The 25,455-nt window shown below is 47.6% G+C and overlaps 1 protein-coding gene across 4 annotated transcripts in view; it reads right to left on the bottom strand.

Moving 5' to 3' along the window:
* The window catches only part of NLRC5 (NLR family CARD domain containing 5), a 36,060-nt gene extending 10,827 nt beyond the window's left edge, over positions 1–25,233 (bottom strand). For 2 of the 4 annotated variants that reach the window (XM_042877202.1, XM_042877206.1), the window contains exons 1-30: positions 25,142–25,233; positions 21,281–21,470; positions 20,491–20,791; positions 18,095–18,157; positions 16,774–16,881; positions 15,496–15,561; positions 13,118–14,873; positions 12,059–12,142; positions 11,669–11,752; positions 11,505–11,588; positions 10,580–10,669; positions 9,774–9,824; positions 9,283–9,345; positions 8,976–9,059; positions 8,325–8,408; positions 7,831–7,920; positions 7,137–7,202; positions 6,544–6,624; positions 6,073–6,156; positions 5,587–5,670; positions 4,960–5,049; positions 4,788–4,835; positions 4,303–4,377; positions 3,174–3,257; positions 2,578–2,661; positions 1,995–2,084; positions 1,824–1,886; positions 1,553–1,636; positions 1,002–1,085; positions 513–602 (exon numbers count right to left, since the gene is read on the bottom strand). In XM_042877202.1, the coding sequence (XP_042733136.1) occupies positions 513–602; positions 1,002–1,085; positions 1,553–1,636; positions 1,824–1,886; positions 1,995–2,084; positions 2,578–2,661; positions 3,174–3,257; positions 4,303–4,377; positions 4,788–4,835; positions 4,960–5,049; positions 5,587–5,670; positions 6,073–6,156; positions 6,544–6,624; positions 7,137–7,202; positions 7,831–7,920; positions 8,325–8,408; positions 8,976–9,059; positions 9,283–9,345; positions 9,774–9,824; positions 10,580–10,669; positions 11,505–11,588; positions 11,669–11,752; positions 12,059–12,142; positions 13,118–14,873; positions 15,496–15,561; positions 16,774–16,881; positions 18,095–18,157; positions 20,491–20,791; positions 21,281–21,286 (4,121 nt within the window). In that variant the 5' untranslated portion in view covers positions 21,287–21,470; positions 25,142–25,233. The remainder of the gene's footprint in view (positions 1–512; positions 603–1,001; positions 1,086–1,552; positions 1,637–1,823; positions 1,887–1,994; positions 2,085–2,577; positions 2,662–3,173; positions 3,258–4,302; positions 4,378–4,787; positions 4,836–4,959; positions 5,050–5,586; positions 5,671–6,072; positions 6,157–6,543; positions 6,625–7,136; positions 7,203–7,830; positions 7,921–8,324; positions 8,409–8,975; positions 9,060–9,282; positions 9,346–9,773; positions 9,825–10,579; positions 10,670–11,504; positions 11,589–11,668; positions 11,753–12,058; positions 12,143–13,117; positions 14,874–15,495; positions 15,562–16,773; positions 16,882–18,094; positions 18,158–20,490; positions 20,792–21,280; positions 21,471–25,141) is intronic. The other 2 variants (XM_042877204.1, XM_042877203.1) reach the window with 2 other exon arrangements.
* Positions 25,234–25,455: the final 222 nt, after the last annotated feature.

Genomic DNA, 25,455 nt, shown 5'->3' with positions numbered 1-25,455 from the left:
CTCTCTGCTCCTCTGCAAAGCTTTGGGGAGAGCTCAAACAGAAAACTGAGCTGCTTAAATATAACCCTGCCAAGAGATTTGGCACCTACATTCAAAAGCAGGAATGAATGAAAGTGCCCTTAGACCAGCTTGGTTGACAGAGACTAACTGAAATCTCAACTTACTCAAGTGAATTAGGAACCACATTCTTTAGGAAGCAGATGCTGCCCCCGCACTGAGGGGGTTTATTTACAGATATAAGCATAACAAGAATTATGATGTACGTAACCTGAATATGTGTGTCTTTATACACAAAACTACTTGGCCCTGTGGAATAATGTTCTGCTACCTTCCTCTTTGGCAGCCATGTTTGGCCAGTAGAAATGGACACAAGCAAAAGTTCTGCATGCACGTGTATGTAGAGTTAGCTCAAAATGTGGCCCTTGTTTTCTAAACCTGAAGATCACAAACTTTAGGATAATGAAGAGGAAAAAATGTAGGGAAGAGTCAGGAATGAGTGACGAGACACATACCTGACCAGAACTTCAGTGGTATTTCCAGAAGTGGAAAAGGCATTTACGAGATGCAAAACTCCATGCTGAGAAATCCCATTGTGGCTGAGACTGCAAAGAAGAGAACAGAAAGGTGTTAAGATTCAGGGCTGTGCCCAAGCTCCTTAGCCAGAGAGGTGAAATTCCAGTTCAAAATTCAAGCTGGCACTGAAAGCAGAGCAGGAAGAAACCCCTCTGAGACACAGCTAACTTCAGGAGGACAGTGTGCTCAGAGAGGTGAGTAACTGAAGACTTGGGGGGCTGAGTCAGTTTCTATCACAGTACATGTGGAGAGCTCTTGAGCTGTACTCGGGCTTGCCAGACCTTATCTCTCAAGGTAGGACTGGGCAAAAAGCATGACAACCAGCTTCATGAGGCACTGTGTTTGAGAACCTTTCTGCTCGGGCACTTCCTGCTCCATCTGAGGCTCAGGAGCTTCTCTGAGCCTGCAGATTCACAGCTGTTTCTTACTTGAGAGAACAGGCAACAGGCACTCGATGCAAGTGGTCCAAGAGGAACCTCAAGCCTTCATCTCCCAGCTGATTCCTGGAGAGACTGAAAGACAAAAGGACAAAGCTGTGAACCCAAACTCGAGTGGTAATGCTACTCTGAGAAGCTTCAAAGGAAAGAGGTGCAACTTCTGGATTTAGATCCCCTCTCAGCCTTTTAGATTTTCTCCTTTGTGAACTACTCTCCTACAAAACTTCCACCCGCACGAACTCCAGGGCAAGCTCAGATAAAGAGCTCTGAGTGCTGTCTCAGAGAAGAGCTCAAAGAAAGCAATACCTCATAATGGCCACAGAGGAAAAACCCCAAGGTTGCTGTCCTACACAAGCTCAAGCCCTCTCAGAACATACATAAAGGAGCCATGTGATTACTTATTGATTTCTAAATCAGTTTCTAAAGTCTGAAGGAAGACACACACACACACAGGGAAACCAGGGTGATGTTGAGCCCTGCTGACCCAGCTCTTTTGGATAACTCCTGCTCAAGGTGATGGTGACAACCCAAATGTCACTTACTCCAGTTCTGCCAGCCACCCATGCTGCTCCAGGACTCTGCAGAGCTTCTCTATCTGCCTTTGGCCGATGGCACAGTCAGTCAGCCTGCATAAGGCACAGCAAGAATTAAAGCCCACCCAGCCACCGAGGCTGCTGAATTGAAATCCAAAGCCTTGTTGACAAGACAAAGCTCTCTGACTGCCAGCCCCCCAGTCTTCATGCAGTAGAATATTTGAGCATACTTGCACAAGCCTAATCAGAACAAACGACTGCCACTCTTATATGTCAGTACCTGCAGGATGCCTTCTGGCTTTGCATGCTTGTTCTTAAGTGTAAGAAAGCATTCTGACTTGACCTAAAGCAAACAGAAAGGACAGTCTTTCAGCAGTGCTCCTCAAAGAAGACAGCTTTGTGATCCCTTTCAAGCTGAGCTGCTGGGCTCCAAGCAGCCCAAGAGCCTTACCTGACTTCCACCCTTCTGATGCGCTCACAGAGATTGATTGAGTTGGCAAATAAGACAGCACAACATGGGGAAAACGTGTTGTTCCTGATACTGAAAAGGAGAGAGGAAGAAAAAAGAATGAAATCAGCTTCCAGGAAGAATGGCTGTTATACACATGGCCCCATTTTCCCACTGTCTCCTCTGAGGTGCAAAAACCTGGATCCACCCTATTTAATTCAACACCGCTGAGGAAAGATTTAATGGCTCTGACCACAGACACCTGTTATGGATGCTGGAAATCATGCTCCAAGGGACTGTTTAAGTGAGGGTTATTGGGGACATGGGGCCCAGGGCAGGTATTTGGCCTCTGGTCTTTTCTATCTGCATTAATGCATACATTAATTAAAAAAAAAGCATTCAGTGCTGCTTTGGCTCTCAAGTAAGACAAGTACTGGTGTGAAGTGTTCTGAGTCAGCCTGCATTTTCTTTACCTGTCTTGTTAACTTACTATTTCTGTCTGATGTTCCTAAGAGGTGCAGTGCATTTGGCACTCTCTAAACGAATCCTTCATGGCAACACTCAAAGCAGAGACCCCAAACGTTACCTCAGTAGTGTCAGCTGGCACAGGTATGGCAGGAAGCTCAGTAATCTCTCAATGCTTTGGTCACTCAGTGCATTTCCAGACAGACTGTAAAACATGGAAGGAAACAAGTTACAGGGAACCTGTGTAGGGATATCTGTGATACCAACGTGCATGTAAAATCATTACATCCTAAAAACCTTATTTTTCCATGATACAAGATATAAAAAGTTGCTACTGATGCACCTCCTGCAGGTAGTGCTGGTATTATGCTGGGTGTTTTTAATTATTCTTTATTACTCAATTTTCATTTTCGAGCAGTATTAATCTAACTTTCCTAGTGCCCATCTCCTGCCTGCAGTGACCAGCTTTTCAGGAGTTCATGGCTTACTGGCCAGCTGCTCTTTGGATATACTGTAAGCCTGAGCCTTCAGGAGCAGAGGCCAACACTTATGTCTGAGGAATACTATGAGGATGCAGAAGTGTTCTGCAACATTTACATACAGACAGGCTTAGGAGAGCCATAGGCACAGCTCCATGAAGGAGAGCTGCTAACCTCATCTCTGAATCCATACCTGTGGGCTGGAGAGACAGACAGTTGCTGAGTGCACAACACTTACTCGATTTCCGTCAGCTGGGCACACTGTGTCAGTATCTGGCACAGCCTGGTCACATCCTCAGGACCCACCATGCAATCCCTGAGACTGAAGCAAACAAAGCACTCAGAAGCTCAACATTTCCCATGGCCACAGTGTGAGGATCGTGTCCCTTCATATCCCAGAGCCACACTCCTTAGGACAAGGCCCTTAGCAACCCTCTTACTTCCACTACACCTATTTTGCTATCTGCAATCTAGGAATGTGAAGTCAAAATCTGTAACAACCACAGGATTTTTACTGATTCTGAGTTGATTCAAGAGAGCCAGGCCACCAAATACTATATCACTTCAGGTGTCACCCCACTATAGATACATCACAGGTACTTGAATTGCCTGGACAGCACTGTGAGCTGCTCAGCGCTGTCATTTCTCACAGAGCACGTTGAGATGGGAGCCTCCTGTCTCATTCTCCAAGAAGGAAATCATAAACATCTCACTGGCAGGCCTCCATGGGATGAATGCAGTAGTCAGCCAGGCTGCACATCATTATCTATGGGTACAATCTTTCCCTGTAGAGCATGGCCAAGCAAAAGATGCACTATTTATTTTCACATACACACTTGCAGTCAAGGTCACCCCAAGTCTACACCAAGAAGGTGTATTATTCACCCATCTGCCTCTAGGATCTGACTCCAGTCACCCCACAGCACAAAGGCTGCTGGCCTAGGCTGATGCCAGCTGGCCTGATTTGTGCGAGGCTTTGTCGAATTATGCCAGCCAAGCCCTCGTGACCAAGTGTTATTTTGGTGTATGGACTCCCTGGCCAGCTTTAACAGGGAAGAAGACTGAAGAGAGAGAAAGAGATTAAAGACAAACATATTCCAGAAGTGGCTCCATGTAGAAGAGATGCCATCTTTCCTTCCCAGACCCATTTCTTCATAATCAGTGGGATGCAAGTGAGGGAAAGAAATCTCTTCCCAGGAGAGCAGAGTCTGCCTCTGAAGGCAGGCTGGGCACAGGAGAGTTCCCTGTGTCCAGGGAAGGAGAAACAGCTGGAGGCACAGGTCTGGTCCACACATTACACTACAGACACATCCCAGAGCCAACTCTCCCACCATTCTGTGTGACAAAAGGAAGCTGGGCTGCCATACCGAAAGCACTGTCCATTTGTTACGTGCTTTGGATGCACCAGGAAACAACTTCTCCATCTGCTGGTCCTTTTGAGCCTGGGGAAAGAACAGTTTCTCCCATCAGCTATGCTGTCACTGCCCCTGTGTAACTGCAGAAGGGCAGTGGCCTCATGTTCCAGTCTGCCTCCAAGCTCCACCCGCTCCATCGTCTGCTGTTCCCAGAACAAAGAAGGGTCTTAGAATCCCTCTCCCCAGCCTTCAGAGCACTGCATCTACGTGCCACTGTGGACCTCTGCTCTGAGCTGGCGTATCCCTCATCACTGGGATACTGCTGTCTGCTCCGCAGCCTCAATCAGGCCCAAAGGATCACCCCGCTCCCACCACCACCGCCACAGCTTGCAGCCAAACAACTCTTCAATGAGGGGGACACACAAATCTACATTTATATGAGATCTTGTAAGGAGGAGTTTGAAAGGCTTTGAATGGATCAGTGGATGTGACTTCACCTGATTCTGTCCCCAAAGGTTAGATGAACCACCTGCATGCGTCCTAAGCTGTAACCAGAGCAGAACAGAATTAGGATGGAGTTTGAAGTCAAGAGCTTCTGTATTACTCCTGAAAACACACAGCTTGAAGTCTTATAGCAGAAAATGACAGGAAAAGTACTCTTGGTCATACCTGAGGTCCATTGTTTCAATGTGTTCCAGTGTACATAAGGACTGAGCTAAGCAGAACACAGAGCTCAGGGAGATCTGATTGTTATTTAGCCTACAGGAAGAAGAGAAAAAACAGCTGTGGCAAGCAAAACTACCAATTTATACTGTGTCATCCAGTAACAGACATCCTTGTCCAACATCCTCAGGTGCTTCTCTCTCAACTTTCTTCCTGTGCTTTCAAGCTTCCGAGTTCTGCAGACACAAGTGCAGAGCTGAGCTGTGCAGATGACCTAGCCCAACCCTACTGCTCAGAGCAGACTGCTCAGGACATGGCTTTGAACATCTCCAAAGATGGAGAATCCAGTCTCTCTGGGCAGCTGCGTTCAGTGCTCGACTGTGCTCAACAGAAAAGGTTTTTTTCTTAGGCTTAAATGAAATTCTTTGTGTTTTAAAATAGTGATGTGAGGCAAGAATCTGTACTGGAATAGAGATGAGGAAAGACCAGAGGGCGCAGCAGATCCACACTTGCAAAACACAAACTGTAACTTCACTTGATCCTCACAGCCCTTCCTAAATATAGACTGTGCTTCCAGTACCAACACTCCCACAAAAACCCATCCGTGAGTAAAGAGAAATGTGAGCTACTCACTTGAGTGACCTTAACATTTTCAGATTCGGGAGGAACTGCAACAGCTGGGCAAGTCCTTCATCTCCCAGATAATTACTTGAGAGGCTAGGATTTCAAGAAAGGCACTTAATTTTCAAAGGCAAGCACAACAAACACCATTAACTCTCAGCAGCAAGAGCTCTGAAAGCAGAAGGCCTGCATTCTTCATCCTCTGCAGGTTTGCTCCCATATGGCCCCAGGGCCAAAAACACAAGGCAAGATTTTACAGCTTCTGTGCCACCTGAAGGCAGGCTAAGTGATCAAACAGCTCCTTTCTGGATGTATAAGCTGTGACCCTTGCCTTCACAGAACACTACAACTGCATGACTCCCTGACTAAGGATACCAGCCCACATAAAGCTGTATGTATGCCACATTTTCTGTACAACACTCTGGCACAGATAAATGGCATCTTCACAATACCCCCACAAACTGCAGATAAAGAGTGTAGGAGTTACGAAGGACTCACTCCAGCTCAGAGATGCTGCCACATTCCTTCAGGACTGCACACAGCTTCTCCAGGTCGCTGGCTTGAAAACGACAGTCTGTCAACCTAAGGGAAAAAGAGAAATCAATAGTCCAGCTTCCATTGCATTTCCCCTACTAACAGCAGCAAGTCCCTGCAGTGCCACAAGCTCTGTCACCACCAGTCTCCTCCAGCTGCCACGTGGAAGCTGACGCCGTAGCACACAATCACCACGCTGATGCTGTCAATGAGGAAGCACAGCCCACAGCTACTTTGAGTGCTGTAGAAGCCCACAGACACTGACCACAGAGCTTCCAGAGCTGTGAGCTAGGACTGTGAGCACAGTGAGGACTGAATGGGTCTTTACCAGCTCTCCTGCAACTCACCATTCGAACTCGGAGTTGCAGGTTTCATTCAGCTATAGGATACAGACATGGGGAATAAATGAAATACAATGGATATCTGCAGCAGTACCTTATTTTTTTGGAGGGAGCAGGTGTCTGGTTTTCTTTGTCATCCCGTTGGTCATCAGTAGGGTACAAAGACTCTTCCCTACTAAGTGAGCACAAAACCAGACAAGGATAAAATACTCAGGCTTTGGCAATTTGGCAGATGCCCAGGGCACATCCCCAGGTAAAGATACCCACACCCACATCTTTTCCATAGCAGGTTTTCTTTCTTTCAGTGAGTATCCCAACACTCTGAGAGTGCAGGAGGCTGGGGACAAGAGGAATATGACAGACTTCCCATCTAAGCTACAATTTTATGGAGCATTCAGCTTTTACCTGAACATACTGTGCACAAAGAGTGTCTTAGCAAAAGGAACCTGGTCATAAGTAAATAAAGCATCCAAATGCCAAAATGTCTGAGTTTGAATTTCACCTAACAGAAGCTAGTGGAAAACATTCCAAATAGCTGAGAAAACCAGGGGAGAGTACTAAGTTCAGATTCAGATGAAAGAAAGGAAGAACTGAAGAGTTTCCTCTGGTGCCAAAAGTGGACATAAGAACTAAACAAGATGTTGAGAAGAAAGAAAACAAACCCACATATGTCCACGCACACCTTACCCAGGAGGAGGGGAAGCAAATTCTCCATCTTCTGTAAACCTCAGGACTGCAGTGTTATGATAAAGGCTGAGTAAAGAAGAAAATAAATCAATCAATGGCCCATTTTGATTATTGAAATTAGTTCTTTTTTTCTGAATGCTTGGTGTTGGTACAGATCTGCTCCTAACGCCTCAGTGCTATTCATCATTTAAACTATTCCCAAAGCAAGCAAAAGATCACCTCCAGTAGCTTTAAACCCTGGCTGGATAAAACTATGCAATATCTGATAACTCAGTTTCTCCAAGCAGTTAGAAAAAATGCAGACAAAATTGCTGCACAGGAATCCTAAGGTGTCTCCAAGGGAAAATAGTGAGAGGAGAACTTTCAGCTCGGCTCCAGGAGATGTCACCATTGCTCAAACTCCACAGAGACTGTCTCCAAAACTTCCCAAGGCAGAGCACAGAAATGAGCCTAAAACTCAATCCACGCACGCCCCAAAGCATTACAGGGCACACAGTCCTGCACCTTCTCAAACTCTGGATGGTGGCTCAGATAGAATCACCCTGCAATGATGTGTCATCACAGGCAAATATTAGCAACCATCTTTGCACACTCTCTACCTGCCCCTATCCTGAGGTGAGTTAACACAGCTCTCAGAACCCAACTCTCAGACTTTGGGATGAACTTCAGATGGGATTCTCCAAGACTTACATACCTGACTTCCACCTCCACCACCTTCTGACAGGAATTCACTGCCTTCAACAGACTGTAAAGGCCGTTAACGGAGAGCAGGTTGTGACTCAGACTAAGAAAGAGGAAAAGGCAAACGTGTGGTTACTGAAATCACACATGCAGTGAACACACAGAAGGACTGTGTTGATGAAAGCAGTCTTGACTGTGCTGCACGCTTGTTCCCACTGCACTGCAGAAGCAACACAGAACAAAACACACAGGACCACTACTCCTGAGAAAGGGTTGTAATAAAATGGCACTTTGGATGCCCTCACAGCTACTTCTGAGTGATATACTCTTAGTACGTGACCAGCTTCAGCCTGAACAGCCTCTCAGGATGAACCCCATCCTTCCCCAGTAGTGCTCACAGCTGCTTCTGCAATGCTGGACTGCGTGAGGTCTTTGCCTCCTGAACCCCTCTTTACCCAAGCGCAGGAAACAAAAGGGCAATTTGGTTTTGTATAAGGCAATACTTACTTCAGCTGCTTTGAAACTGAAATCCAGGAAAGGTTTTCCAGGAGGAAACTGCAGCCTTCATCCCCAAGCTTGTTATCTGATAAACTGAAGCATTTTTCAGTTAGTGGGGACAGTATAAACAACAAAGCCCTCAAAATCTACTTGCTTTCCCTAATTTTTTTAATTATTTTTTTGCCTGGACAGTTCTTTTGCTTCAGAGCAATCTCCCCTATATATCCCTGCACAGAGCAACTCCAGACTAAGAGTTTTATCCCTAGAGAAGCAAGATTCATGTCTTAGTACCAAAAACATCTAACATAAAAAACTTAATTGGAAGGGCAAAGCAAGAAACCAACTGAGCAAGTGTTTACAGCCCCTTGGAAGGAAGGATGGAAGAAAGGACAGAAGGAGACACTGAATAAGGAAGTTCTCCATCTCAATTTCAAGTTAGCGAGCTGGAAAATTGGAGTTTAGTTGTCACAGGAATCAAAAGCTGCTCAGCATTCAGCTCCCACTGAACCTCACCAAAAATCCCTAACCAAGATGTCAGCAGACACAGCACAGTGTGCTGGGTTCCTCCCTCCCTCGGGGTCTCACTGCCTCCTGTCTCTAACACTGCCTGCTTCCTGCCCACACTCACAGCAATGCAACAGGGAGGAAAGGTGCACTTACTCCACTTCAGAGAGGTGTGGGTAGCTCTGGAGAATGGACACAATCTCCTCTGCATGTTTTGAGGACAAGCCACAAGCCTGCAAGCTAGGAACAGAGAAGGTTAACGAGCAGTGAGGGGACAGTGGGAGCTGGCATTTCTGGAGCCTGTCTCCAGATGAAGGCACACAGAGCCAGGGCTGAGAGGGATGTTTTCCAGCCTCAGCACGTGCAGACAGCGCTCTTGAGTTCTCCTGTTCTCAGAAAGCCAATACTGTCTGCTGGAGGCATGAACCCATCAACCAGGAGGAATTTCAGAGCCTTCTCTTACCACAGCCTCAGATGTCTGGCTGGAGTCGCACATTCCTTGTTTGGTTCCCACAAATCCAAAGACCTGCAAACAAGCAAAATATTTGGCCTTCAACATGGCTTCACAAAGCATCTGAGGAATCAGGAGCTGGTTAACATTTTCTCTGAGCTTTCTGGAAAAAAACAACAAGTTGTGGGCTCTGCCCACCAACCCTTCCAAGCCAGGCTAAATGATCTTCAAGGCCAGAAAACCCCATCAGGAGATGGGAGCCATCAGCACAGGGGATTTCTTTCTATCTGAATCAACTCAGTTTCTGAGTTCCAAATCAAAGGCACAAGTAAGACACAGGATGCTTTGCCTCCACGTGAGACTGTGCCACTACAGGAAGCTTTGCCAGATGCAAGGCAATCAGTTCTCCTGAAGTGGTTTAGAGTGACACTGAGCTGATGGTTTAAACCAGCATAACTGAGTAAAGCACAACAAGCTGAACACGACCAAGTGTAGTTTCTCACCTTGGAACTTTCCCAGATGTGCCCGAGAAATATATCATCACAGTGTCCTTCCTGAAAATGAGATCGAAGCCAGTGTTAGGATGCTGGTAGAAGGATGTCATTTCTTCAGCAGAGGAGCTCAGTAAGGAACAAAGCTGCTCCATGGGTGCTAAAGAGTCAAAATCTGCCACGTGAGCATGTTGCCACAGACAAGCTAAAAAGCAGCCATGGGGCTGGAAGGCAGCACCACAGCTCTATGTTGACACACACAAAAGAGAAACGTGGTTAAGAAGAAATGGGTTGGGTTTTTTTTTTGCAAAGCCAGCCATGTGTTGGACACAGGTTCTGTAGAAACTCCATTCCAGCAAGAAAAATGAGAGAAAGCTGTATGCAGGCTGACTTCCCCTGAGTTACACCAGGGATTAACTTGGCCCATTAGGCTTATGGCAAAAGCACATGAGCTAAGGTTTAAACATTTCTCTTTCATCCTAGACCTACAAAAGCAAAAATAAATCTGTTATTATGCTAGCTGGTGGAGAATTTCCTCATTGATATATTGCAGAGCTTAAAAGCAAGTTTAGATTTTGCTACTGATGAGGAAATACCACACTTGCAAACCAATTTATAGACAAAAAGATCTATTAAAAAAAATGCAAGCAGGGAATCCATAAGATGATTGATTCACATTTTGTGTTTCAGACAGAAAACAAAAAGGAGCAAAAGTCATCTTTCATCAATTTTGATTAACCCACAAATAACTGCAAAGCAGCTCCCATCGATAGAGCCATCACCTAAAGATTTTGGTAAGAGCCCTCATGCTCTGATACCTGACACGTAGCTCAGTAGCATTCTGACACACAGTGACTTCTTTGGCCAACAGGAGAACAGCACTCAAGGAAAGATTGTTCTTGCTCAGACTGTGGATGTGAGGAAGACAGTTTCAGATGCTAGGCATGGTCCTTAGTTCCCCAAATGCACACCCCCAACACACTGAAGGTTCTCAAAACTCTCAGGAACACCCCTGAACCCACAACACCTGCATGCTTTGAGGATCTGCTCTTTAACCACACATTTATGCTGTTTCACTGCTTGTCGGACCTCACTAAACCTTTTAACATCTTGTTTCTACAGAACCTCAGGACCACAGACCTGTGAACCTCAATGTAATCATAAAATAATGCTGTCTACATGTATCAGAAACATGTGAGGGAACACGACTTACACCTGCACTGCCCTTCAAACTTCCCTGTAAGATCAGATGCTCCGCTGGGCAGCAGTGACACTTCCCAGAAGCATTATCCAGCACTCCAGGAAAGCAGAGGAGCAGGTGCATTCACCATTCTTCCCCTCCCCAGCAGGAACTGCAGGCGTATTGGACTCACCTGCTCACAACCCAGGGGAATGGGATGCCCTTTAAGGGCAGTGTCCCCCTTTTAACCAAGGTGGATGGGCAGTGGCCTGGTTTTGCCTTCCCAGAGGGACTGGACAGGACAAGAAGGCTAAAGGAAAGCTTGGAAGAGAGGGAGAGAGCCATCTGCTCAGGAATTTTCACCTGAACCTGACCAAGGGGAAGAGAGGTGAGGAGGGAGAAGAGAAAAACTGTGCCACATGTCCTCTAGTGGCACCTCTACTAATATCAACCCTTACCATCCATCAACCCTGCTCTGAGGCTCTCTCTTAAGCTCTCTTTGATGCTGTGCTTGGCTTCATAACAGCTAACATTTTTGATATGTTTATGTCTTTTTTACTCACTCTATTTTCTTTAGCTTTTCCATTCTGGAAAACAGCTCCATCACTGTCTTTACGTTTGGATTCTGTACCCGGTTGTCCTGCAAGCTGCACACAGATCGGGTCTCATTAGCACCCCAAACCCAAATGTACAGCTGATTGCAGTGGCACTGCCACACCACACTCACTTTATTTCCTCGAGCTGCAGGCAGTGTGACAAAGCTCGGACCACATCAGTCAGCCCCACAGCTGTGATGCTCCCACCTGTCACCCTGGAAAAGAAAGCATCAAATTGAGCAGAGGGAGGCCTGTCATCTGTGCAGCACACGGCAAACCCATCCCAGAACGTGCCTGCACCACACACGTGGATGCTGCCTGACTCTGCGACCTGCAACCAACTTTCTGCTGCTCTTTAACCAGGGCAGAGCAAAACTTCTCCTGATAGGAGGTAGTGGTAGAAAAAAGAGCCACAGATGTTTGTGCTGCTCTGCATGGCTCTGTAAGATCAGCACTGAGTGAGTGAGGGATTAACCTGTGAGGCACAGCAGAGGAGGCTCAGACCTTGCAAGCAGACTTACTCTAGTTTCCTCAGGCTCCCCATTCCTCCTAAGCTCTTTGAAAGTGCAGCAGCAAAGTCATCACCAAACCTCCTACTCCGAAAGCTAAAACATAAAGAGAAGGGAAAAAAATTAAATACAACAAAGAAAGTAGCCCACACAGCAGGTTAAAACGTAACAAAAAACATATGTGTTGAATTGATTTTATAACAGGGGCTGTGTCATTTTCTTTTTTGGTGGAATCTGGTTTTTAAAAAACCATTAAACTTGCACATTAACTGCATGCATTGAAAGGACAGAAAGCTTTTGTCTTTTGGTCTTTTGTCTTTTGGTACAGTGGCACCTACCTACTAAGTCGCAAGCAGGATGACTCCAGTCCAGATGCTGTTAGTTTGAGTGGCAAAGCAACCAACATTTTCCAGAATATAAAAGACACAAGGTCTGAAGGCAAAGTACTTCCTTTATGGGGGGGATTACATAGAAGATACTTCCATAGAAAAATCCCAAGAGATCCTGCTTGGAAAGTCCCTCCAGCATTACAACAAAGTACTGATAGGGAGGGCACCTTGGATTGCAGTTGTGATCTCCTGTTCACCTGCTTTATGGTGACTTCATCATCATTTTTTCATTTGCTCACCACGATTCATCTTGCCTTTTAATGCCAAGCAGCACTTTTCATTCTCCCCTCACCTCTCAGGCTAACTACCTTGTTGCTTTCACTGCTTTAGTCCAAACAAAAAAATAAAAAAACAGCCAGAATGGATTTATCACCTTAATATCTTCCAGCCACTCATAAATACAAAGGGTGGTGAGGCACTGGAACAGGTTGCCCAAGGAGGTTGTGGATGCCCCATCCCTGGAGGCATTCAAGGCCAGGGCCTGGGCAGCCTGGTCTGGGGTTGGAACTGGATGAGCACTGTGGGCCTTTTCAACCCAGGCTGTTCTACAATTCTATGAAATACATTATTTACTGAGTTTCTCTGGTGTCAAAATTGCTGTTTTCTCACATCCTCTTTCTCTCCCCTTTACAACAGAAATGCTAGGTTTGCCCTGCCAGCCCCCAGCACACCGCACATTTACCTCAGATGCTCCACATTCCTACAGCTGGCCAGCATCTCCAAACAGCCTGTGTCTAAGGGGCACCCTGCAAAATCCAAACGAGTCACATCCTGGCCCGAATTGATGACAAAAACCAAAGCCGACATGTCCAGAGGTGTCAGTCTGAAGTTTTTAAATTCATACTTGAAGTTCAGCAGGCTCCCAATGTGCTGGGCCACTTGAAGGCCCTGCGTTTCAAACGTGCAATGGCAGAGCTCGATGACTTTGGGCCCGGTCAGCTGAGTGGCTGCCAGTTTCTTGAGGGACTGAAGGATGACATCTTGCTTATCCTGCACCCACGCTTCACTTTGTTCAGCTAGCAACATGAGAAACGTTCTACACTCTTTAGATGACAAGCCTGAGAGGAAGATGTGAAAGCTCTCCATGAACTCAGTCTTTGCCTCATTCCTTAACGTCCACTTGGACTTCAGAGATAACTTCCTCTTCAGGTGACTCTTGTCCACATTCTTGCTTATCATGAGACACAGGGCTGCGAAAAACTCCTGCAGGCTCAAGTGCACAAAGGCATAGCCGGTCTCGGGGCGAGCACTGTTCGTCTTCACCTCAAAGACAGTCAGCAGACCGTGCAAGGAAGCAAACTCTTTCACGTGCTCTGGAATATCTCCAACGTAAAACACGAGCTTCTTAGCTTCCAGGCCTTTCAGTGCAAGATCACACAGACCCAAAATGGCCTTCTTGTTACTGTTCAACTGAGCCTCCTCATCACCCGCATGCCCTCCCTGCTGTTTGTTTATGAAGATGAGAAGCATTTTGATATAAAACTGTGTCATGGTCTGAGGAAGTTCCACGCTCGTCTGATGTTTAAGGAGCCAATACTCCAAACAGATGCAGACGACGTAACACAGAGCAGGGATCTGGCACATGCTGAGGAGCTTGGTGTTGTTCTTCAGGTGAGCGATGGCTTGCTCTCTGAATGAATGATGACGAAAATAGTGGCTGACGTATTCCTCAACCTTCTCGTGATCAAACCCCCAAACTTCTGCCAACAGATCCACTGTGTTTATCAAGAAGTCGGGGAGTCTCTTAGGGCGACTGGTGACCAACACCGTGCAACCAGGCAGGAGGTTCCCATGACAAAGCTCTGCAAAGAGTTCAGATATGGACATACTGGAGCTACGATTCGAGCTTCCTTTAGAAGATGATGACACGTCCATGTTACCCGCAAACTCATCCAGCCCATCAAAGATGATCAGTATACGCTGGGCGTTTTCCAGGAGGTGCTGGAACACTGCATCAGAGCTGTCTTCAGGCTGAAGAAACAGGTCAAACAAAAGCTCCTTCAGAGTCAGTTTTCTTTTTAGTAAATTCAACTGCCGGAACTCAAACAGGAAAGTGAAGAGAAACTGATGTAAGACACCTTCTGCCCACTTCTGACAAATCCTGTGCATCAGCACGGTCTTGCCTGTACCTGGTTTACCAAACAAAAAAATCACCTTCGTTGCACCTGATCGCACCACGCTACCAAACAGATCTGACACCCTCACGGCTGTATCCACACATTCTTCTGGCTCGGGGGCACTGGGCACGTCCTCTCGGGGTTTATCTGCCCTCTCTTTCAGTCGGGAGGCTTTGCTCTGCCGAAGAACGAGGTTGACAAAGGCTTGGCTGAAAGCCAGCGGCTGCGCCGGCTCTTGTGCTGCTGCTCCTGCTGCTCTCCTGCTTCCGTATCTCTTGCAGACGGAGTCAACGAGAAGACGGCGATACTTTTCAGCTGAATCTGAGAAAGCAGAATGAGTCGAGGGTGAGAAGTTAGCTCTGAGCTGGAACACAGCAGACACTGCTGCTCCCAGAGAAACCCCGGCCCTGATCAGAAGCTGCTTCACACAGCTAGAGATGCACATCATCAACACACAGAAATAAAACGTTTTTTTCCCCTTTTGCACCAGTGTTACACAGCCCTCAGGCCTGCTCAGACCACTGAGCCTTTCTTGGATTTACTGTGACTTGATTTTGTCATCGCTCATCCATTCAGTTACCATTCTATTTTAGAGTGAGCTGAAACCATACATGCTTTTAACGTGTGGAGCCTTTAGAAGGTTTTAAATCATCACCACATCTCCCAGTTTGGTTTAAAAAGAAAAAACCCAACAAATAAATACAAAGAAGATGAACAGCTGAATGCTTTACAAGTCTTTACATGCCATCTGCGTCCCCAGCCAGGTCCCACTGTTGATACATTTCAGAACCTGTTGCATAAGAATTTCTGCAGCCACAAAGCAGAAGTTTCCTTCAATGCAGGAAGTTGGTTTGTTTGCTGAGTACTTATGCAAGGAAGTTTTAAACACGTCCTTTCCTCAGAGGGAAACCCATCACTGCTCTGCTTCTGCATATCAACATACCCAGGCGTTGCTGTTTAGCATCCCTATCACTGATGGGGCTGCTGCTACGGCGGCGGCGCGTCAACCCTGAAAGGGAAAGGTGGACACACATCAGAACAGCAGTTGGAATGTCAGCTTACAGAGAGCTGGGCAAGGCTCTTCAGCAAAGCACCCAGGGAACTGAAAAAAGGAGCAAAATCAGGGAGAGAAAACTATTTGGAAATTCAAGCTGAGCTTACACAACGGTTTTTGCAGTTGCTGAAGTAAATGCAGACATGCATCCAACTACTGAAAGTTAAACTGATAAGTACAGATTCTATACTCGGTCTTCACCAAAAGGCCATGGAAGAGAAGTCTCCTTCTCTGGAGACATTCAAAGTATCTGGACACCTTCTTGTGTAACCTGCTTTAAAGAACCTGCCTTGGCAGGGAGGTTGGAACTGATGATCCCCAGAGGTCCCTTCCCACCCCTATGATTCTGTCACTCAGACAGTCAGCTTGGGCTGGTCCTTAAGGCCCAAACACTCTGCAGCTCCCAGGATTGCCCTTGGCATCCAGGCTGCTTAATGTTTAATGGAGCCTCCTGAGCTCCATTGCTTTCCAGGCTTCCAGCACTTTGGTTTATTCAGTTCATACAGGTTTATAACACCAGCTGTGCCTACTGCAGCGTAACGTGCTACTTTCTTATTCAACATCCTTGGGTGTTTTTGAAGAAAACTTGAGCAGGTCCTTCTATCTCTCTGAGGGACACATGACCAGACACAAGAAATCAACATCTATCTGATATTGGAACATGACAGCAATGACCAAGTGTTGATCATTTCCAGCCTCCGACAGCTGAGAGATCAGAAATGGTACAACCTGCTTTGAAACTCTCTGCAGGAAACAACACGAACTGTAAAAGGCACATGCTTTGAAGGGTGATGTTTAATGTATTAAGTTTAGTAAATGATTCTTTTGCTCTGTCCCTTGTTTGCTGAGCAATGCCAAAACCTCAGCCAAAAAGCAACCACTAAAAAGCATCCTAGGAAGTGACCCCATTGGCACCACAGCTGCTGGAATGTCAAAAAGGAAAAGGGAAAGGAATATATGTATATGTTCAATGTATAATTAAAGGAATATATGTATATGTTCAATGTATAGTTAAAGGTAAGGGACAAAAGTGGATAGGTCTGCATACAGTGTAGTTGAACAAGCACTGGAGAGGTGCGTGGGGCGTGGAGGAAGTGGTTCTGAGCGTATAGAAGAAGAGTGCCAAACTTGAGACAAGAGATTATGCCACATACAGAGAGCACACACCCCAGCTACCCACTGTAGCAAAGCCCACAGCCCAGTTTCTTTGAAATATTCTCCACTCCTCCTCAGGATTCAAGTCCACCCAAAGCAGGATAAGCCCGCGTGATGGACCTGGAAGAGAGCAGGAACAGAAAACACCAATGATTAAGATGTGTTTGCTGCTCAGGGAGTGCAGTGTTAAAAGCCTGCTTGCAAACATAAAAGTTGTAAGACGCTGAGCAAACCTCAGCAAGGAACACAGGCAGCTCTGCAAGAAGATCCTGCTGCTGCCAGTGTTTTACCAATGGGCAATCCAGCACCCTGACAGCAATATCAAGCACCTCCAGAGGACCCAAGGTTTCCACTTTGCTCTCTGCACTGCCAGGCTGATGGCTCAGGAACTCCTCTGTGCTGCAGCCTGCAGAATGCAAGGCCTCATTTCCTACTGCTTCGTTTTCTTCCCTCACACATCTCAGAATGACACAGCAAACTGATGGCTGCTTTCAGCATGAACAGGAATCAGCAGATGACCAGGATTGATTCCTTTTGCTGCAAACACTCAGCAAACTGGACGTCAGAATCACATCCTCTGTGTATCCTTCTGCTGAGGGATTCCTCACACTGCGAGGGCCTGGGCTGCTCTTTCATTTCTGGAGGCTGAAAACCTGGAGACTGAGGAGGCAATTCAGATTCTAGCAGCCTCCAGTTCTTCCAGCAGCTGTAACGTGAGAGTGCAGGGACAGTGCTGAGTGGTGCCCCCAAACCAACAGCATTTTCCAATGATGCCACGTCCAATGATGGCATTGCAGAGCTCTAGGGGAAGAGGAGGGATCCCTCATTTCACAGTTTGCATAGCTGGAAGTCCACAGTCCTAAGTTCATCCCTGAAAATAGTCCTAGACTTATTACCACGCATTATTTTAAGCTCAGATTCCCGCATCCTAGAATGATTTCTGTTGGACTGACTCCAGGTTAGTCTGTCTGATAATTCTTTAAAAGCCAAACCAACTTCCTCCACTTCTCAGTGAGCCAACCATAGCATAGCTGTAAAAAGTGGGGGTTTCACACAGTGGATGGGAGATTCCCTGGAAAGAGAAACTGAGTGGGTTCCCCATCAGAGCCAGGGCCAAAAAGGCTATTCTGAAATGCAGGGAAAGAAAATGAAACAGGAGATGTTTATCTGGAAAGCACCACCAGAAAAAACAAACCTGAAGTTACAACGCGTGACGATCACTTTGCCAGTGCTGTAGCCAGTATGTGGGACATTTGTAGTCTTGTCCAGCCCACAGGCAGAACACATACGTTCTAAGACCATTGAGAGCATTATGGGTCTGTTTCAGCCTTACCTCTTGGCACAGAGGACTGGTCACTTGTATCTGTGTGCACTTCTTGCTTCTGAGTCGAGTTACCTAAAGGAGTTGAATGGGAAATTAAGAGTTATTGCCATCATTCTGCTCTTGAAAACTGATCAGATAAAATGAAAGAGCAAGTAGCTCACAACACAGACAGAGACATACTAACAAGGCTCTGTGTAAGGGCTGATGCAACACAGCCAGGTTTCTGGTACCCCATCTGATCTCCTCTCAGCTTGCTCAAATTAACAATTAACCTCTGCTTTCAAGGTGTGAAACAGCTGTTCAGTACGACATACGCAAAGTCAGAGCACAAGCAGCTTTGGCTAATCTAAAACCACAACGCAGCCAAAAAGAAGCTCCGTTCTTCCCTGCTTCTGCACAGGAGCTGTTTCTGGGATGAAACTCAGCCCAAGCAAGGACCTCCTCTGACTCACTGCATGGCAGCACAATGCTGTGCAGTGAAGGAGGCAGCTGGAGATGCAGGAGCTCCCTGGCAGCCCCACAGTCACTAAACTTCTGAGGGAGATCCTGCTCGTACCAAGCAGGAGTCTGCATACCAACAGTTAGGTAAACTCACATCCCAGAGGATGGCTCCCCAAAACCAGATGGGAAGCTTTCACACACAAGTTCTCTTCATTGCCATCTCCAGCTGGAAATGCAGGCCAGTGCTGTGGTATTTCTACCTTTAGCATCAGCACAAAGCAATGAAGAACAAGGCTGCAAATGCGGCCATGCCACAGCCTCGCACAAAATCCATTCAAGATCTTTCATGCGCTGACTCTTGCCCTGTGTGCCACATAAAGCAAAGCACCACAAGCTGTGGTCCCAGTCTGGTTCACCATGCAGTCAGAAACACGTTTTCCCAAGAGTCACTTCAGCTGAGGCAATCACAGTTCATCTTCCCCAGCTAAAGACCACTTTGCTACTCTGAAGGGTGTCCTCCTCAATGCCATCTTCTGCCCTGACTGGGACAGCCCCTGCCATGCACAGGGTCAGGCTGCCCTTAAAATCACACTAGAGCAAAACCAAACCAAGTCACCCTCAAGCAGGAGCAGTGATGCTAAAATGGTAACACTGCAGTTTAACCGGCATAAGCCAACACTGAAACCTGAAGAAACCATTTTTTTCATGATACTTCACGTCACTAAAAGGTGAAAATCTGCTTCAGTTTTAGTCCTGAGGTGAAGGCCACATCAGTCCTAAGTGCAATTTCCTGCTGCTTGACTGATCTCTTCCTTCTGCAAAAGTAACAGCTGCTGAAGTTGGTCACTAACGGCTGCAACCATTGACTGATGCAAGTAATGGCAAGTTATTGCAAGCAGGGTGTTAGATACAGGCTGCTGAGATCTCATCACTTCCTGCTATGCAGGGTGCTAGCAGAGGAGAAGTTAGGCCCCAGTTAAGCAATACAATGAGGTATAAGCACAGCTGGGTTGGTACTGTAGGTCTTCATAGTGTGCACACCCCGTGTGTGCCTACACCCTGGTACACAGTGCAGTGGTTACACTCTAGAGGGGACTGTGTCAGCTACAAAGACGTTGCTTCCAAGTAAAAATGAGGGATGTGGGGAAGTGCTTTCCTTTTTCTGCAAGTACTTTAAGACTTTTCTAGTTCTTTTCCTCCTGGATCAGGAAAACCAAAGCCAAGCAGTTAAAAATCCATGGAAATAAAGGATTGTTCTTAATTTTTTCTACACATATATCAAAACATTTCATCTCAGCTTTATTGGAGAGGGAGCATGCATTTTTAATCGGTTTTAGCTTTTATAACTATTTTTTTTTCACTCTCAATTTACATTTCTAAGCCAAATATCCAAATATTCTCCAACTCACATCAGGCCAATTGTTGTTGAAAGGGCAATCACAGCCAGCTGGTCACCAGCACCCAGCAGAAGGACAAGAAGAGAAATATATTACGTGTATTGCATTCTAATGGACTTCTCCCCTGCTCAAACACCCCATCTGCAAAAGCCCAGTCCACTGCCAGCCTGCAGAGGGGCATTCAAAACGAGGTGATGCTAGCAATGCTGTAAGCAACCCACTTGTTTTCAGATTCAGATGAGAAAGAGCCCACCAACACCAGCCGTGGTGAAAAAGCACTTCTCAAAAACATGAAGTGCTGCTGTTTGCTGGCAATAAGCATTTTTGAAATGACTGCTCTTCTTCCAGAGATTATGGTGCGAGGGGCGAACCAGAAGGAAAGGTAGCTCATTTACCAGGTGGCTTGGGCTTGCCTGCAGCTGCCTGAGCAGCATGAAGTGGGCTGTCACTTCTCACTGACTGAGTGCATAATTGAGGGCTTTGGCAGCATCAGTGCCTTCAGAAGGCCAAGACACCGGTTGTGTTAGGAGAGCAGTCAGAGGAAGCTGGTCCACCCCTGCTACCTACCTTCTCCTGCAGAACTCATGAGCAGTATCTCCATTTCCAGGGGCAGGTCACACTCCATGCACAGGCACTGTGCAAACTGTTTCCAGGTGGCGTGGCCGGCCTTCTCCAGCAGGTCGAGGAGCACAGAGACTTTTTCTCTGCGGTCAGCAACACCTGCCCAGCTGCTGAGGACAGCCATGGGGAGGAAGCGCTGGGAGGCAGCGAGCAGCCAGTCGGGACGGTGGCTGAGGAACTCCACTAGCTGGGGGCGGATGCTTGCTACAGCTGCTTCCAGGTTGAGATCGTCGTTCTGGAGTGTGGGCTGGGGGGATGAAAGCTGAAAGGGTAGCGATGGGCATGGAAGCGAGAGATGCTCACCCCGCAGTCCTGCTGTTGAGCAGGATTTGTTCTACCCCCCTGGTCCACCCAGCACTTCTTATCTGCCTTGTGGCAAATCCTAGCCCGGACACAAGGCGGTGCAAGGACTGCTGTGTTTGCCTGCTGCGTTGTGCTGCAATGGACGAGTGCAAACAACATGAGTCAGGCTCTCCAGGTGCAGCCAGGCTCCTCTGCTGTATTGAGGCAGTGACCATCTGCCAAATATAATACCAAAGGCATCTTTTGCATGCAGCAGCTCCTCTAGGGAGGCCTGGAACTCTAAGAGTAAGATACTTCCCACCCCCAAGGGCTCACAGTGCTATTCCTGCTACTCGTTTTGTGGGGATGATCACTACATTTCTGCTTTGGTACAACACCACCAATCTCTTCCACTTCCCTCCAACAACAAAGCCATGCACGCATGTTCTCCTACCTGCATTGCTGTGTAGTCAGCCTCCTTTCAGTTGTTCTAGGTGCAATCCAGCAGTATATGCAAATACGAAGTTGCTTTTTCCTCCATATCCTGCCAAAGAAGTGGTCACCAGTGGCAGAGTTTCAGCACGCAGCAGCACCTCAACACATGGTGCATGCCTGTATGTAGCACCATCACTCAATGTGGATCCCTAGGAGAAACAAGAACAGAGCAGACATGAAGAGCAGAGTAGACATGAAAAGGTACAGGCAGCTACATGGGTGACAGATCTAGAAGCTCTGTCCTTGATCCTGGGCTCAGCTGCGGAGCTCTCCTTCTGCAGGAAAGATTCTGTTGTACAGTACATGGTGGTACTGCACAATAGACAACCGGTGCCATAGTTTTCACTTGAAGGGTCAAAGATCAGTGACTCCTTGATGGATTCCATCTCCATCTCTGTGGAATCATCCCTACCTGGATGATCTCCAGCTCAAACCAGATGTGACCACAAAATCTGGACATCTGAGGATCTGTCACTGATGTGATGAGAACACAGGGCTCAGCCTAGTGCGAGATACAGATGAAGAAGACAGGCTTTACAAGAATATCTCAAGAGACTCATAGCTTCCCTGGTGTCACTGCCTGACCTGAGCTGCTCACCTCACTCAACTTGACTGGTTTCAGCCACTCTGACTGCAAGGAAAGGATGAGGAAAGGGATTAATTACATTCACACACCTCCAAACACAGCAAAACCCTAGCACAAGTGAGGCAGCATTAGGAGCATGCCACTGGGCTGTCCCTAGCACCTTGCTGCCCTAGTCTAATGTCTAAAGCCAGTACTAACTACCACTACCATTACCAACCTCACAAAAAAGTCTGAGAAACACAACCCCCCACTGATTCTCTGTCTTGTATCTGGAGTGGATGATCCCTCCAGGTCCAAGACTACATGTGTTTGGTGTGGGAAAACAGAACAAGTGAAAGAGCTCCAGCTTCAAGCTGCCAACATGGTTTAGCATTGGACTTTGGTTATCTATAGCTGTTGAACCGCAGTGTTTCACCACAACAAATCCTCTCCTTCTACCCTCTGCCTTCTGCATGCAAAAAGCTGGGCTTGAGGGAATGGCCCTAAAACCCAGCAGCAGTGTGTCCTAGGGGGGCTGAATTATGCAGGTGAGAGCAGGACTGGGGGTAGGACAGAGGCCAGTATAGCTCAGCATAAGGACAAAAAGCTGGTAACGCTGCTGAATGGAAGCATCCTCTTAGGTGAAATAGATTGGATGGAATCCTGTTGGGCTGAATAGTTTTCTCATTTGCTCCTCACACTGTTTCTCACACTATTCTTCTGGATAAAATGTCCACCATACAGCTAGGCAAAACACAACGCAGTGGGTGAACAACAGGCTGACAGGTCAGGCTTTAAAGGTTATAATAAGTGGGGTTCCAGTAGCTGACACTGAGTTGGGAGGAGCTGCTGAATCCATCAAGCAGTCACTAATCTTTGACTCTTTAAATGAAAACTATGGCACCAGTTGTCTATTTTGCAGTACCACCATGTACTGTACAACAGAATCTTTCCTGCAGAGCTCCATACCCGGGTTCCCAGCCCAGACCATACTTTCAGGAAGCGTTACACACTAAGTGAGGCAGCTCTGGGGTCCATCAAAAAGGAAATAAAATCCCACTGTACAAATCCCCCCACAGTGCCTTGGCACTCACTATACTAACAAGAACAAAAAGGTTCCTGGTGGAAATGGCAAGAAAACTGGACATAACCAGTGTTCAAATATAAGCTGCCACTCAAACCAAACTGCAGACTAAAAGGGTTTCCTGCACAGCCAACTTCAATTCCAGCAGCCTGAGCAGAGTGCTACTGAATGTCATCATCTGTGTTTTCCTTTCCCCACACAGAGCTCTGCAGACAGCAGTGCTCTGACTTCACTCCTCAGCTGGTTGAGAGCTAAATACTTAATAAGACCATACTGAAAATAATAACACTAACCAGACCTTAGCATCAGTGATGACTGAAGGCCATTCAGGCAAAGAACAGACACACGAATTAACATAAGATTCATTTCAGGGACAAAACAACACTGAAAAGTCTGCTGAAAGCGAAAGCACAACGCCTGCCCAACCACCAGAAAGGATGGGAAGCAGTGAAACGCCTCTGAGCTCTATATAAAGTGCAAACAAAACAACCTGAGAAGGGGAATCAAAGCTTTAAGCCTTGTTCTTCAATTGCAGAAACGCAGCGCAAAAACACACGCCCCCACCTCAGCACGCTCACCTTTCCTTGCCACCAGAGATATAACAGAAGGATGAAGCTCCCTTGCAAATCTGTTGTAAATCTACCTCCTTGCGTGCTCCTGGAGCGTGTGCAGCTCACCCAGAAGTGAAGCAGCAGCAGCAAAAGCCAAAGGAGAAGCTACAGCATAAGGGAGCAGGGAGACAACATCGTCTGTCATGAATTCACGACGTACTGCTTTCTGTTTGGTGCCCTCCGGGACTTTTAGAGAGCAAAAGACAATGCAAAATGAAAGTTAGAACAGCCAGGAATTCCCCCAGCATCAACGCATCTGTGAGTAAGCAAGTCAGATGTGCCACTGCACCCAACAAAAACAACACCATGGAGTTATCCTTTCCCGGAATCCACAGCCAGATGGTGATGGACAAAAAGCATTCGGGGGCTGCTCCAAAGGAACGGGTTTGTGGGTAATTGGGTGGGAGGTGGATGGCTGGACCAGACGACCACAGAGGTCATTTCCAACCTTAACAATTCCATGGTTCTGAGGGCAAATTTCAACCAGAATAACCTCTTTCCTTGGTTTGGTTCAGGCTCTTGCAATAGAAATGTTATTTAAATGCAAAAAGCCTGATTACGCTGGGAGAAAGGGAAATATCGGTTTACTATTTCTGTTGTATCCACGAGAAAAAAGTGACCTTTATTTCCTTTGGAGAAGGAACGGGATTTAAGTGAGAACAGAGTGGGAATGGATGGGCTGAGGAAAGATTGCACTGTGTGTGCAGAGGATCCAGATTCGGCAACGCAGCACACCTGGCCGCTTCAAAGTCCACGCATTGGAAAAAAAGAAAGGTAAAACCAAAACCCAGAGCCAGCAACACCCACAAAGGGTGGATGGGGGTACGGCAGCCTGGAGTGCAGATGGGGGAGCTGAGGAGGCAAGGGGCAGCCGACCCCCATGGGCTGCTCTCCATCCCCACACTACATGCTGTTGGTGTGTCAGTGGGGCCAGAAGGGCAGCCTGGCGGCTCAAAGGGGCCAAACACTCCTCCTGCAAAGTGGTATCCAAAAGCCCCTCGGCTCATACCTCGCTCGGTCACAGAAAGCCACAGCATCTGCCGTTCGCCTTCTCCCTTCAGGCTGGAGCAACCGATGTGGGTAATTTCAGAATGAGCCATCTTGATGCGGCTTCCCTCATGGGAAGGAAGTTTGGCCTCGAGAGCAAAGCTGTGCCCAGCAGCACTTCAAACCTCCATGTGGGACAGCAGGAAGCGATGGTTGGTCACCAGACCTCCATAGGGCCGTGCTGGGCTTCCACAGCCACCTGCCCCACTGCTTTCTGGCCACACACAGCACCTCAGTGAGATGAGGGGATGCAAGTCACGGGGGGACGCGCACACCCCAACGCACAGCCCCAAATGGGGTCTCAGCCATATGCTGTGAGGGGACGCGATGGCCACCAGCCCCCGGTCACCACCAGCCCGAAGCCTTCTGCAGGTGCCAAGCGCAGCTCCTCCGCCCTCAGGGCACAGAGCGCGCAGCCCCGCGCAGGACGGACGGACGGACGGACGGACGGACGGACGAGGACGGTGACCCCGCAGCCTCCCGAGGCACGGGACACCCACCCGCAGCACTCACCTCAGTGTCGGTCCAGCCCGGCTCTCCCCCATCGCGGTACTCACGGTCGCCCCGCCGCGGCTGACCCAAAAGTGAAACCGCGGTTTCTGAGAACCGCTTTGCCGGGAAAGCACGTGGTTCGTGCCGCGCTACCCGGCTCCACGCCAGGAGCCGCGCGAGCCGCGAGGCGCTGCCCTGCCGCTTTCCCGCGCACCGGAGTCCCCTCAGCGCCCGCCGCCATGTTGCGAGGGGTTGCACTGCGCGCCCCGGCGCCCCCAGCTTCAGCAGACGGAGCCGTGCAGACGGGAGGTTTCCCCTCTGCGAGCCAGAGCGGA

The sequence above is a fragment of the Lagopus leucura genome, unplaced genomic scaffold (genome assembly GCF_019238085.1).
Source record: "Lagopus leucura isolate 7727_CA_CO unplaced genomic scaffold, USGS_WTPT01 Super-Scaffold_100017, whole genome shotgun sequence".
Taxonomy (NCBI): domain Eukaryota; kingdom Metazoa; phylum Chordata; class Aves; order Galliformes; family Phasianidae; genus Lagopus; species Lagopus leucura.
This window is presented reverse-complemented; position numbering and strand designations above follow the sequence as displayed.